Genomic DNA, 14,201 nt, shown 5'->3' with positions numbered 1-14,201 from the left:
AGCCATGGCTATATCGCCGGCCTCCTGTACCCTCGCGGGCCGGGGCGGGGTGACCAGAACGTAGTCGTACTCTCTGTGCAGCACCTTCTCGTACACGCTCTGCAGGCCCACCGTCTTGGGGAGGTTGGCCTGGTAGTAGTTGTCCCGGCGGTGGGGGTCCCGGGGCAGGGAGGCCGTCTTGGACATGCCGCTGAAGGAGGAGAGAGTGGGGGCAGGAGAGGGGGCTGCGTGGGCTCTCACTGCCGAGGGGCTCCAGCAGCGATCGGAGTGTCCAAGAACCTTACATTCGCTGGTGCAAGCCCACAGAGCTAAAGGGGGACAGGGAAGGGACATAGGGTTGAGATTTAGAACCACAGCACTGTAATAACACCATTATGGAGGACGGGTGAGGTTGTGCCATTGCTTGCAATGGCAATTATGCCCTCACCATTTTGGCCGCCCATGGGAGGAACGACAACACCATCCTTCTTCAGGCCAGTTTCTCCACTGACGTCACTGTCACTGTCGTTGAAGTCACTGTCTCCCTTGCCACTGTCTTTGCCGCTGAAGGCCGGGTCCCTGGCGGAAATGGTGGTGTAGGAGTTCCCCTTCCAGATGGTGATGGGCCTCACAGCCTCTTTGGCGTTCCCGTAGCCGGGCAGAGTGGAGTAGCCCTGCAGGGGGAGAGAGGGGGGAGAACACAGAGGTTAGCGTCATGCTGGACAAACACGTCGCAGTTATGGGCAACTTGTACACCCCCCCCCCCCAGCCACAATTCCCAGAAGTCTCACCTCGTGTTTGTTCCCTCTCGGGGGCTTGCTGTTGGTGTCCGAGTCGTACACGCAGGGCACCTCGCTGCCGTCCTCCGAGGCCGAGCACATGTCGCTGCCCGGCGGGTTCGCCGACGCGAAGCCGCCGGGCTGGCTGCCGTAGGCGTGGCCCTCAAAGCCCGCTTCGACCCCGCCGCCGTGGAGAGGCAGGAGCGGGTTGTCCGCCACGTGGTTCCTGCCGCGCTCCAGCGCGCCCTTCTCGCCGTATGAGTCGCTGTCTTCTCCGCTCTTGTCCCGCTTGCGACGGTTGCAGGTCGTGGCGATGAGGATGATGGCGAGCAGCAGGAGCGTGCAGCTCCCCGCCAGGACGACGATGATCACCACGGACAGGTCCCACTGCGCGTGCACCTCGTCCCCGCCGCCCGACTGGTACACTGTCCTGTCGCTCGGCGGGGAGCCCGCGATGATGAGGAAGTGGAGCGCGGCGGTGGAGGTGAGCGCGGGCCTCCCGTTGTCGCTCACCGTCACGGTCACGCTCAGAGTTTGGTCCACTTCGTGGCTGAGCACCTGGTTGAGGTAGATCTCCCCGGTGGCCTTGTTGACCGAGAACACGGAGGGCTCTCCGGTGGCCAGCCCGTAGGACAGCTCCGCGTTCACGCCCTCGTCCGCGTCCCGCGCCTCCACCCGGGTGATGACGTAGCCGCTCGGTGCGTCCCGGGGCAGGAGGACCTCGGCGGAGCCGTTGTGGAGGGGCGGCTGAGTGATCGCCGGTGCGTTGTCGTTCTGGTCCGCTATCCTCACGTAGACGTCGGCGCTGCCGCGCAGCGACGGGGAGCCGCTGTCGCTGGCCGTAACGCGGAGCTCCAGCTGCTTCATCACTTCGTAGTTGAAGCTGCGGAGCGCGTAAAGCGACCCGCTTGCGGGGTCCAGTGACACGAAGGTGGAGATCGGGGAGCCCATGAAATATGTGTCTGCCAGTTTGTAGCTGACCTTCCCGTTTGACCCCATGTCCACGTCTCGCGCCACCACCGTGGCGATGTACGCGCCAGGCGCGTTGTTCTCCGCCACGGCCACCTCGTACGCCGGTTTGCTGAACACCGGAGGGTTGTCGTTCTCGTCCGTCAGTCGGATTGTGTACTGAGTGATGGTCCTGAAGGGAGGGGAGCCCAGATCCTCCGCCACCACCGTCAGGTTATATTCCGGGATCTTCTCCCGGTCCAGCGGGCTCGTGCTCACGATCATGAAGCTGTCCTCGTACGCCTGCTGCAGCCTGAAGTGGTCGTGTCCGTACAGCGTGCAGTGCACCTGCCCGTTGGCGCCGGAGTCTCTGTCCGAGGTGCTGACCAGAGCCACGAAGCTCTCTCTGGCCGCCGCCTCGGTGATGTACGCTATCCCCGCCGTGATTGACGTCATAGGGGTGATGGAGATTTCCGGTGCGTTGTCGTTAACGTCCTGCACCTGCACCACGATTTTACAGATAGCCGGGGTCGGGTTCGGACCCAGGTCGGTGGCCTGGACGTCAAACTCGTAGGTGGTCTTACTTTCGAAGTCAATTGGGCTCTCCAGGGTGAGACGCCCGGTCTTCCTGTCCACTCTGAAGAGTTGCCGTATTTCCGTCGGCGCCTGGTGACCGAAGCCGTACACCACCTCGCCGTTCAGCCCCTCGTCTGGGTCCTCCGCGTTCAGGTCCAGCAAAAGGAAGCCCACCGGTGCGTCCTCGGGCAGGTCCAAGGAGAAGCTGTTCCTGTCGAACACCGGGCTGTTGTCGTTGTAGTCTTTCACCTTGACGTTGATGCGCGTTGTTCCCGTGCGGGACGGGTTGCCACCGTCCATGGCGACCAGCTCCAGCGCGTAAGAAGCCTGCGTCTCCCGGTCCAGCTCCTTCATGAGCACCAGCTCCGCATATTTAACCCCGTCGGCCCTGCTCAGCACGTCGATTGAAAAGTGACTGTTGACGGAGATCTGGTAGCTTTGGATGTAGTTCGCTCCGACGTCCTCGTCCACGGCAAAGTCCAGCGGGATCCGCGTGCCCACCACCGTGTTCTCGGAGATCTCCAGGCTCGACTCTTTCCGGGGGAATTCGGGGGAGTTGTCGTTGATGTCCTTGACCTCCACCTCGACGTGGATGAGTTTGAACTGCTCTTTGGAGAAGCTGACCACGTCGAACGCGATGAGGCAGTGCGCGGTGTGTTTGCAGATGCGCTCCCTGTCTATCCTCTCTCCGGTGGCCAGCTGCCCGTCGCTCTCCCTCAAACGGATGAAAGAGGAGTTGAACTGTTTCATCATCCTGAAATTGGTCCGGGAGCCCGTGGAGGACATGTCCGTGGCCAAGTTTCCGATCACCGTCCCCGGTGCGTCTTCCTCAAACGTCTGGTATTTCACCGTCTTCCCTTGTATGACCAGAACCGGGCTCGTCAAAACGACGCACACTAGCACCAACAGCCCGTTCCGCCCTGCGTTCCCCATCTTGGCACATTCACTCCAAAAGAATCTGGAATTCGGCAAACTGTCCGCGCAGAGCCTCGAAGTTGGAACAAAGCAGCTGCTACTTTCCCGCTCGCCTCAATTCTCCAGGACGGTTAACGTTTTTGTATGAAGCCAGCAATAAATATCCCATATGTTGTCAATGCGCACTGTGGACGCGCTCCTTCTCCCTCCCTCTCTGCCAAGGTGTGATTCTCGCTCAGCGCAAGAGGGCTGCAGTGTCTGCGGGAGGGTTTATACTGCGAGGCATGCAAATGAGCCGCACTGTGACCAATCCGGGCTTTGAGAGGGGGGGGGGGGGGGGGGGGGGAGGGGGACTTCTCAAAGACCTCTAAACCCTGTTTAGAGATTCCTGGACTGTGCGGAGAAACTTGGCACCCAATATGTGGGCTAAACGCGGGGTTTGATTTAATGGTTTCCGTTGCTTGTTCATGTTCCTCGGGCTGTTAAATGAGCCTGCGCATCGACAACTGTGTGTGTGTGTGTGGGGGGGGCAGAGATGCGCAGTGTCCCTGAGTTAGAGGACAAAGCATTTAAATAGTGTCTGCTCAGGATGCTCATATAGGGGCAAAGACATTTATGCTCTCACACTTTTCGGTTAGATGCCCCCCGTGTGGCCCCCTGGAGCCAAAGCAGCAGCGACCGGGGGCCGAGCTGTCCCGGTGACCTCTTCACCTCTATAGAATAACATGACGTGATATGCCTTTATTTCACTTCCACCTTCCCCGAGCCACCCACCCAGACAGACAGGGTTTCATACGATGCCCTTCTGACAGCCCCGTGATGCTGAGGCAGCTTAACAAGCGGAGTAATGGCTGAGCTGCATTCTAACAATGTAACTGGTGGGAATAGTCTCGTTTTATGGCTCATTTTTCCTCATTAATAAATTCCATTAATTTGCTCCGACTTCCATCATTTGTCCCCTCGTGTGTTGTAATCCAGTTATTGTTTGACTATCAGATAATATGTGGGGAAAGAAAGGGACTATATCCACTTAAACATACATTGTATTACAATTGGGTCTCAACTCAGATTGGCTCACGAGACGTCTCGTGCGCGTAAGAGGGGATTTGTATCAAAGCCAGTGTAACGGGCCGGTTTAACATGCATCTCCCCTCGGCCTCGCCTGCCAGAACAGAGAGGCGCAGGTGACGACGACACACACACACACACACACACACACACACACACACACACACTCACTCACTCACTGTGTTTGGCGAGTCCGTTACAAATGGGATTTGGCTGAAAACGCAGGAGGGGATTTATCAGGAATTCAATAGTGAGATTATATCAAAGGCGTATGAAGCCCTCGTTAGCGGCGGCGGGATAATGGCTTGGCAGGGTCTCCCTTCGCTGCCTTCCATGCCGGTATTGTTGCCCTGAGCTGGTCTGTGGGGAATCGAACCCCCGCAGCCTCCGTGCAGCCCTTCTAACTGCAGCATAATGAGGCAAAGCCAAATGCAGCCTTTGTGTACCACTCCTCCATCCCCACACCCACACCCACTGCTCCATCCCCACTGCTCCATCCCCACACCCACTGCTCCATCCCCACTCCTCCATCCCCACACCCACACCCACTGCTCCATCCCCACTGCTCCATCCCCACACCCACTGCTCCATCCCCACTCCTCCATCCCCACACCCACACCCACTGCTCCATCCCCACACCCACACCCCCTGCTCCATCCCCACACCCACACCCCCTGCTCCAGCCCGGCGCTGCACCACCATTCTTCTCCTTACAGGGAGATTGGAGATGAATTGCCATAGACATCAGGGTCCCTCCTATTAAAATGCATTTACAGAGGACCGGGCCCCGTCACGGCTCTAAGAGATTTTCTCTTCTCATTCTTCACAATTGAAGTTCAATCTCCCTCCCTCACCCCTCCCTTTGCCCCTCTCTTTCTCTCTCTCTCTCTCCCCCTCACACACACATGCACAGCCTTTCAGGGGCAGCACTCGTCTTGCCGTACAGAAGCTAATGTCGGTTGGCATGTTCTATAAAGAACCCATCTGCCACAGAAAGTCAAACAGGAGACACCTGACTGGACAACATCTAGTCGAGCAGCTTGCAGTTGGACACAGTCAGGCCTGTCCCACCATGAAGAGACGCCATTCTGGTATTATTTAAGGACATCACAGCAAAACCAACATTTATATTTAAAAAAGGGTTTAGATAAGCTTTATAGATTATGATCCTTTTGTCCCCCCAAAACAAGGTTCCACACGCTTTGTCACATGTGGAATACAGCAGCGCTGTCTTTTAATAATTGATATGTTCATCCATTGTCCATTAAAAATGCCAATAAGACGTAATTGTTTAAATTAAGTTAAAACAAGTTGGGAGGATGTTGACTTTCTCTCTAAGTTCAAAGAATATATGAATAACTGCAGGGGATTCCTCCAGCAGCCCCCTCCCCACTTCAACAGTGTACAGGCATCCATGTGTGAACAAAAATACAATAATGACGTTTGCAGCTGTAGTGGATGGACACCATCACACCTGAGGAACCCTGTTCAGGACTTCTAAACATTAGTGAATACTTCATGAGCTGAATACGAAGCTACAGGTCAACGGATGGACTGATGGACAGGATTCTGCTCCCAGAGAGCAGCAGGAAAAGCCCATTGGGTCCCAGCTGGGACGTGACGCGCTGCCCGGGCGCCGTGTGACAGCCGTGGTGTTTCTTGTTCAGGTCGCTCAGCATTCTGTCTCACACACAGAAACACAAAGCAGTCAAAGCAAACTACACACTAAGTGTTGAGTTTGGCCTCGTGGGTTAAAACTTTCTCTCTCTTTACAATGTTGGATTGGATTTTTCATCCTCAGCGCAAAGCTGCCATTTGTGAAGGACGCACACGCACGCACGCACACGCACACACACACACACACACACACACACACACACACACACACACCCCTTTCACGTGAGCGCCGTGTCGATCTCGCCGGTCTGCACGTGAGTTCAACAACAGCGGCATTAGAGAGTCTCAGAGATCTCTGTTCCTCACGGGACACATTTGCATTTTCTTTAACGTATATAAATATGTCTTTAGAGGACCCCCCCCCCCCCCTCGCCCCCTCTCTGGTCTCGTTCTTTTCTTCTGCTTTGTATACCCATTTGCTCCAGTGGTCGTCGGGTATTTGGGGCCGGAGCGGCGGGCCGGTCCCTGCCTCTCAGTGGGGCTTAACTCATTCAGATGGAAATGGGAGATTTGGTGTCTTTTGTCCACCAAATAAGCTGCTGAAGGGGGAAGTGGGGAGGGGGGGAGGGAGGGTGAGAAAGGAGTATGTGTTCCTGCGTGTGCTGAGGAGGAGGGAGGGGGGGGTAAGATAATCGATCACGGCAATCAACCCCCCTCCCCCGCCTCCCCCCTCTCGACCAACCTTTGCTCAACTCGCGTGCCATCACAAGTACGAAGTCCTAATTGGTTCCCCGAACTAATTATCCAATTATGGCCTCCGGGGCTCGTGTAATGACCTCGTGGTCGGCACCATTGATGGAGATGATGAGGAGTGAATGCGCCCGTCAGCTGGAGAGGGCACCACTCGAGGAACTTACACCGAGGTCTCCGAGCACTTCACTGACTGACGAATCGCTCCACGTTAAAGAGGCACACAGAGATATAAAGATTTACATGAAGGTTTAAATAAAGATATAAAGGTTAGAGGCCCTGGCACTCGCTGTGTCAAAGCATGGTGGGAAAAATGAATTGATTTCCAAGAAACAGCGTTTCTACGGTTACTGTTGGTTTATGACATTCACTTTCAGGTGGATACATGCGGCGTGTCCTGTGTGAGGATCTGATGTCAGTCAACTTCATCCATCACAATGTACTAACACAGCTTCCTAATGAAGAGGAAACGTTTCAGCTGTAATGTTGGAACCTTCCATTGAGTCAAGTCAAGACTAACAAACATGCAGCCAGAGGAACGATGTGAACGTGTGATGTAAATAAGGAAAACAGCTGAATCCCGTTGCTGGAATAGAAACACACTCTTATAGACGTATTCGCCAACAGGGCCCGTAGTGATGATGTAATGGTGCAACAGGCTGAATGAAGCGGGAGGTCGAGACCCGAACGCCACCAGATTGATATCGTCCAGTTACATTAAACAAGTGTCCTCTTTTTCCTTTAGTTAACTTCTGCTCCGATCCATCACTTTGCAGCCCATCTGTCGCTGATGCTCCAACACTTTGAATACATTCCTCCCGACAAACAAAGCGCTTAACATCTCATCAATGCAGCTTTTTACACCCCGCACATATATTGGGGCAACTTTACGGCCAGAGGAGGAACCAGTGCAAAGAAATCTGTCCCCTTAGCTTCCACTTCATTACCGCTATTGTGCTCTGGAACGCGCAATCTGTGCGTCCGTCTCCGTCCGGCCCCGCCAGCTTTCAAATGACTTTCCAATGATGATTTAAAAGCTCGCGGGGCCATTTCACTCCAGACCCGTCGCACCTCCCCCCTCCTTCTTCCTTTCACTGCTTTTGAGTGTCGTCTGCTTTTGTCTGGAGCCGTTTCCATCACTGGGATTCAGGGGGGTCAGCGGGAGCCACACAAAGAGCCATCAGGCCTGAATGGAGATACGACGTATTGGGGACTTCTTCGAAGTTTGGCCCCTGATCCAGTCTAATGGGGTTAGATAACTGTGTCTTAAAAATGTTTTAATACAAGCAGGAGCAAAACATTTGTGCGTGACGCAGTAAAGGGCTGTGGGGGGGGGGGGCACACCTGATGGCTGCAGAACGCCAGATTGTGCCGTGTTGTGGATGAACAGATGGGGGTGGATGAGTAACATGGTCCCTTGATGGTCCGTGTACATTAGAAATAATAAAAAGGAGAAGAAGAGAAAATAATAGGCTCCACCAGGCAGAAGAATCGCATCTGATGTGCGAGCTGGATGTTAGTAAAGGTTGGCAGCCTGTGATTATGCCTCAATCAAGGCCTCATTGTCTGCGGCTTGTATCTATAGGGAAGACTTTCACTGGCCAAACGGCTCACTTTATGTCCGTGTGATGAGAAATGAGTAGCCATGATGACACGGCACGCATCACTGCAAGAGGAGGAACATTCTGAGCATTGGATCAGCGGTTACTTGTGACATGTCTCAACAGCTGCCCCACATTTAGAACAAGACGAGTGTGAGGCTGAAAGGTCACTTCAAAGAGCTGCTTTCATGGATCAAATCCAGCTCGTATCCAGGCGACAACCTCCAGTCCACGACAGTGAAGCCAATGCGGAATCATCTATCTCTCTGTACTGGCCGACAGGAGACGACGATGAGACACGGATCCCATTTGTTCCCTAAGCCTGTGTCTATGCATTTAGTTTAAATTCTTCATCTTCACAACAAGATGTTCAGTAAATTAAGGCCCATTTAGAGCAAAACAGACAAAGCAGCAGATATGCTGTAGGACGAGCTGTGATTGACAGGTTGCTGCCTCCAGTATAGTATAGTATACAGCGTCTCCCAACAGGGTAACCTCCGTTACCGAAAGCCAAGATGGCGAATCTCAAACAACGGCAGCTGACGAACCAACAGCTCATGACGTCACGCTGACTCCACCGTCTTCTTACGCACAGCATGTGGCTGCACCCCCCCTCGTCCTCGCCGGCGTCTCGCGGCTGCTTTGCAGAAATTAGAGCGTTCAGCAGCTGCTGATATGTTAGCAGATAGCTTGAATTCAGCCGGTGCACGGAGGTGTGATCCCGGGAGAAACTCTCCTGGCCAACGTTCTCCTCCCGGCAGGAGGGTCTGCTGCGATGGGGCGGGTTTCACTTTGGACTTATTCCACTAGGAAAACTATGCACATCTCGGTTAGTATCCACAGATGGTTCATATAAACCGGCCACACCTGATCATGAGACTCAGTTGGACCTCATAGTTTCAGCCGTTTGGTTGCATGTTCTGACCTTTGATTGCCATGAAATTTGGTGCTCGCATTCATCTTTCCAAAATGATGAATGCTAATAAATGTGTTCAAACCTGGAGTTTTCCTCCGGCGTCACCATAAGGTCGATATCTGTGGTTAAGTAGCAGATGGATCGCTGTACAATTTTGGGGAGGACGTGCATGTAACCCTCAGGATGAACACGTCTAGTGACAACAGCGCCGTCGTCAAGTCAGAATTTGTATTCGACATTAACCAAAGAAAAGGAATGACGTTTCCTGCAGCTTCGACTAAACTATGTATTTGGTGCTGATTGTTAAATGTTAGCGTGGTACCAGGCTGCTGTAGGTGTCAGCTCGTTAGCATCGCCGTTGTGTGCAGCATGCTTCCTGTATGGATGCACTTAGCTTCACAGAGCTGCTAGCACGGCTGCAGACGGTTTGTCTTTGATTCAAGCGACACTTAAAAAAACGTCTGTCGATCTTCATCCAGCAAACAGCATGTTTTGCGTTGACTCTTCTATTGAAAAGCTCCAACGGGACAAATGCTGCGTTTGACGGGCGCCGCTGTGCTCGAACGCCTCCTCTACAGATCAGAGACGTTTGACCACATCACAGCTTGTATTTAAAGCCTTGTAGCGTTTCAGATTTGATGGCACATCGGATCACTGCATAGACACACTTCACCAATGACTCCCATCACAAGGAAAGAACACTTTATTTTATTAGGCAATAACCCAGTAACCTACTTCATTACACTGCGTGAGTGCAGATACAGAACTCTCACTTGCTCTGTGTCCTCTCCCACTCCTCTTCTTCCTCTACAACTTCTCACATTTCTTTACGTTGTGTGTGTTTGGAGCATCAGTATAATGAGAGGGAGGTAACACGAGTCTCACAGCATTAACGCTGTCCCTGCGTGTGGAGTCACAAACAGCACTGTGTGATTCTCTTTGAGCGTTACAGCAAACACCTCATATGTAAAACAACACAAAATATGAGGGGACACCACGCTGCACCCACACAAACAGGCTCCGTGGACACGCACTCGGGGGACAGGCGGCGGCGTGTCCCCTCTGCATGTGCCAGCAAGACTTTGAAGGGAAGGCATTGTTTTCCCCCTTGGGGGTAAACAGCCTCCAAAGAGACATAACTGTATTCAACAAACAGTCTATATGCACCCAAACGCCCCACGCCAGAGGAAACAACATCTTTTCACATAACACAACGGAGCTGATCAATATTTAAAGAGCCGCGCTGGATGTTCATGCGGGCCATGAGAGGGCTAATGAGGCGGAGCTGTAAGGACAGAAGGATCTCTCAGATCTGCCGGGTCGATGACACTGAAGCATGACAGCGTACGAGCAGCTCATCTCTGATCCAGGGTTCACTCCTCACACCCCCGCTGCCATTTGTTGTCTTTGAACAGCACTTTATGCAGCACGCGGGCAAATGATTGACACCTGATGGACTGACTCATTTAGGAGGCTTTACTTCAGTCAGATGTGCAACACATTATGCTGCGTTGTTTGAACAGTCAGGCTTATTAATAAGAAACTGTCCTTTTGTCAAGAAATGTGGCAAACTGAAGAGGGTTTTTCAAACGTATATTTGATTTCAGCTACATGGTTCCATCGAAAAGGAAACTTTAACTTATAGCGTCATCTCTCTTCTGGTGTCGTGTATTGACTTATTGCACAGGTCCTCCGGCCTTGTAAAGAACTGTTGTCTTGACAGAACCCGGGTGTCCTCGAGCAGAGACGAGTATCGAGCTAAAGGCCCGGTCAGCTCATTTCGTTCTCACTGCACACCCCCACCGTCTTTTTCTCATTTTAAAACGTGTTGTCTTCAGGCCCAACTGATGCCGTCTTGAGTCAGTTGAAAACATTTATTTATCAGGTTTTTTTCCAGCTCCCTGTGGAGCCACAAAATACTTTATGCCATATTTTCACATGCTGTACAAATCCCCAAGACCTGCAAACCGCCTCCAAAGTTCTACATATTTAAACTGGAGCATTTAAAAATGTGTACAAGTAGAAAAAAGCGAAATATTCTTTTTCTACGGCCCCTGAATATGATGTCAAATCTCTGAGATCTGCACCTGGAAGAAAAACCTCGACTCCGCTGTGAAATGTTGAAATAAAAAAATAAAGAAGGTTATGGAGACTAATAATTCATGTCATAAAGTTATGAAGCGTTTTAATTGGGCCACATTTGCTCTCCGCCGCCATCAAAGAGAAAACCACAAGCTATGTAAACACGCACACGCACACGCTTAACACACGCTCAGCACACGCTCAACACACGCACACGCTCAGCACACGCTCAACACACGCACACGCACAGCACACAACACCCAATTATCTTTGCTCACAATGAATGAGCAATAGTCAAATTAGGGGTCTGAGAAGAATCCTCATAGATTATAAAATAAAAAGTGGAGGAAAACATCCTCAGTCATAATTCCTCACAGACCCTCGACACAAAGCCAAATGCAGGCGATTTCATAAAACTACACGCCGTGTCATCAAAGCGCCGAGCCCCCCTTCTCCATCGCTCCTCCCGTCTAAGCGCCCTATTTCTCCACATCTTTGTTTGCAACACTTGTCTAGCGTCACCGAGAGGAAAAAGCCGGCGTTTGATTCATCTTAACAGTCTGTGAGTCACTGGGGAGAAAAAAAATAAATGGGTGAAACTTTAAAAAGCGCAGGCTTTGTTGCCAGAGAACAGAAGGCAGACAAAGTTTCATGGCGTGAAGTTGTGCCTCATTAGACGGAGTAGCTGCTCCATATTCAGGGTCTCTGTGGGGCAAACCCAACGAGTGGGCCAAACTCGGTTTGTTCCGCCACAGCAGGAGCCCCTCTGTTTGTGTGAGGGTGGGCGGGGTGGGCGAGGGCGCACGGTGGGGGGCCGGCGGGACCTTCCCAACGTGGGTCGCACCTCAGCGGATATACTGATATCCGTCATGAAGGGAGGCGTCCAGCGTCAGTGTCCCGCACCAGGAACCTTTGGGTTTAACACCAATGACTCAGTCATGTCTTCTGTCTCTATCTGAGATTTCACAACAACTTACAACCAACACAGCATTTTTCTTCATGTTGATTTTCCAAAAGCTCATTCGGGTTCTTGGGCCTTGTTGGGGATCCCTTGGCTGTTGACATCTCGTCTCGCTGTCTCGTCTTATTGCGTCCTCTGACTGCAAAGTGGCGCCGTTCAGCAGTCGATACAAGCAACGGATCACGTGACTCATGTGATCAACAAGGAGCGATCCTCAGCGATCCCCTGAATGAAGCAATTCATCAGTACAATCAGGTCTCGTTCACATCGTATTGACAGCGGATTAGTTTTAAATTGTTTTAATTGATGAGGCTCTGATTGTGGTCTGTGACCAGCACACGTCCAACAAGGCAAACATCCCGTAATTAATATGTGGTGCAGGGGGGAAATATGAACATGTGATTGGTCGCTTTGGTCAGCAGGCTCAGATTTGGGCTCCTGTTTGTGACATTAAAGGTCAGCGTCCTTTATTCTCATATCATTTCAAACCCACTGCAAGGCTCATGTAAAGATATTCTACATTCTTTAGTTCATTTTAAATATCAACCAGGTCATTCAGATATAACAACATGCACATGGAGAGAGATGTAGGGGCCAGTGTGTTTATGTTTCTAAGAGTAGCTCTGAACCCAGAAGCCTGAGTGTGAGAACACATCTCGGAGTCGTCCTCCTGAAAAAGATTAGAGGATTAGGAAACCATCTCAAAGTTGCTGTTTCATGTCTGTGTCCCAGATTCAGCCTGATATCGTTTGATTGCACCCAGAAAGCCATAAAGGGGACGGTGCTGTGGGCCGACGTAATGGGAGAGATTTGCACAGTGTCATTATTTTCCATCTTTGTAATCCGTAGTTACGGGCTGTATTTCAGTGATAACTAAATTGGCCTCTTTTCCCGCCGCCCGCTCATTAGTCTAATGATTGAAACGCTGTAGCGGTGTTTAGCGTCTGAAGACGCGGGTATTTGTTGGGCAGATGGACGCCCTCACCCCTGACCCCCCGCAGATGTCCCAAACGGAGGCAGAGCTCCCTCGCGAAGCAAGTGGAAAATCAGTAACGCAGCGGAACCGGCGCGTCAATGCGCGGGACAATTGGGGCGCTCGCTGCGCCGTGATTACAGCGGGAAAGAGGCCATGCGGGGACTCTCTGTGGACGCCTGTTTGACCGATGGCTCTCTGCTGAATGGAGCTCCGGGGCTCATACATGCATTCAGAGGTTAAGTGAGCCGTCAGGAACAAATGTTTGCATTTAGTGACAAAGGATAAGAGCGTCCAGCTGTGGACCCACGGACTGGCTCTTCCCTTTGGGTTGAATTCTTAAGCAGAATTGTGATTAGTTCGTATATCAGACTAGTTAACGCTCTCAATCCAGTCTAGTTAATAATGAACGGCATTGACACAAAATCATACGGCGTTGATCAGGAATCACATAGAAAAGTAAATAAATAAGCCCTCGTCAGGGACGGAATGTTACTCAGAACAAAGGTTCCCGTTGACATGCAGGTGGGGGAGCGGCAGGAATGTGTGGGGCAGGTGTAAATTTAAACTGTTAATGAGGCGCATCAGAAGGCATCAAAGGCGAGTCGCGCTGGGCCATTCTTCCGTTGCTCCATTGCTGGACAAAAGCCATCAGAGAGTTTCCCTCGCTAAGCGGTGCCCGGTGGGTCCGAGCAGCGGGGGTTATATTGTAGCCGCGGACCCCTGCGGACCCCTGCGGACCCCTGCAGACCCCTGCAGACCCCTGCAGACCCCTGCAGACTGCATCGGGCTAACCAGCCAAGTCCTGCTAGAAGAGACTCTAACGAGACAGATGAGGTGCTTCTGGGGCGCCTGGTCTCCTGCATCAACATCTCTGCTTCTGACTTTAACAAGTTAAATCCTGATATTGTGTCACAGTTAAAATCTGTCACCACATTCCTCCTTAACAACAATGACACAACTAAACTAAACAGATGAAACAGATGAAACAGAAAAGAATGTTTGTCTGCGGCCGCGGGGGGGCGGGGCTACGCGT

The 14,201-nt window shown here is 52.1% G+C and overlaps 1 protein-coding gene across 1 annotated transcript; it reads right to left on the bottom strand.

Moving 5' to 3' along the window:
• On the bottom strand, positions 1 to 3,508 carry LOC120816080 (protocadherin-8-like; the record flags this gene model as incomplete). Its single annotated transcript, XM_040171395.2, is given in 3 exon segments — positions 1 to 308; positions 428 to 653; positions 771 to 3,508. Coding segments are annotated over 3 exon segments (2,979 nt in total), but the record flags the coding sequence as incomplete, so codon positions are not given.
• Between the last annotated feature and the right edge of the window lie 10,693 nt (positions 3,509 to 14,201).

This window comes from Gasterosteus aculeatus, chromosome 3 (assembly GCF_964276395.1).
Source record: "Gasterosteus aculeatus chromosome 3, fGasAcu3.hap1.1, whole genome shotgun sequence".
In the NCBI taxonomy this organism is placed as follows: Eukaryota; Metazoa; Chordata; class Actinopteri; order Perciformes; family Gasterosteidae; genus Gasterosteus; species Gasterosteus aculeatus.
This window is presented reverse-complemented; position numbering and strand designations above follow the sequence as displayed.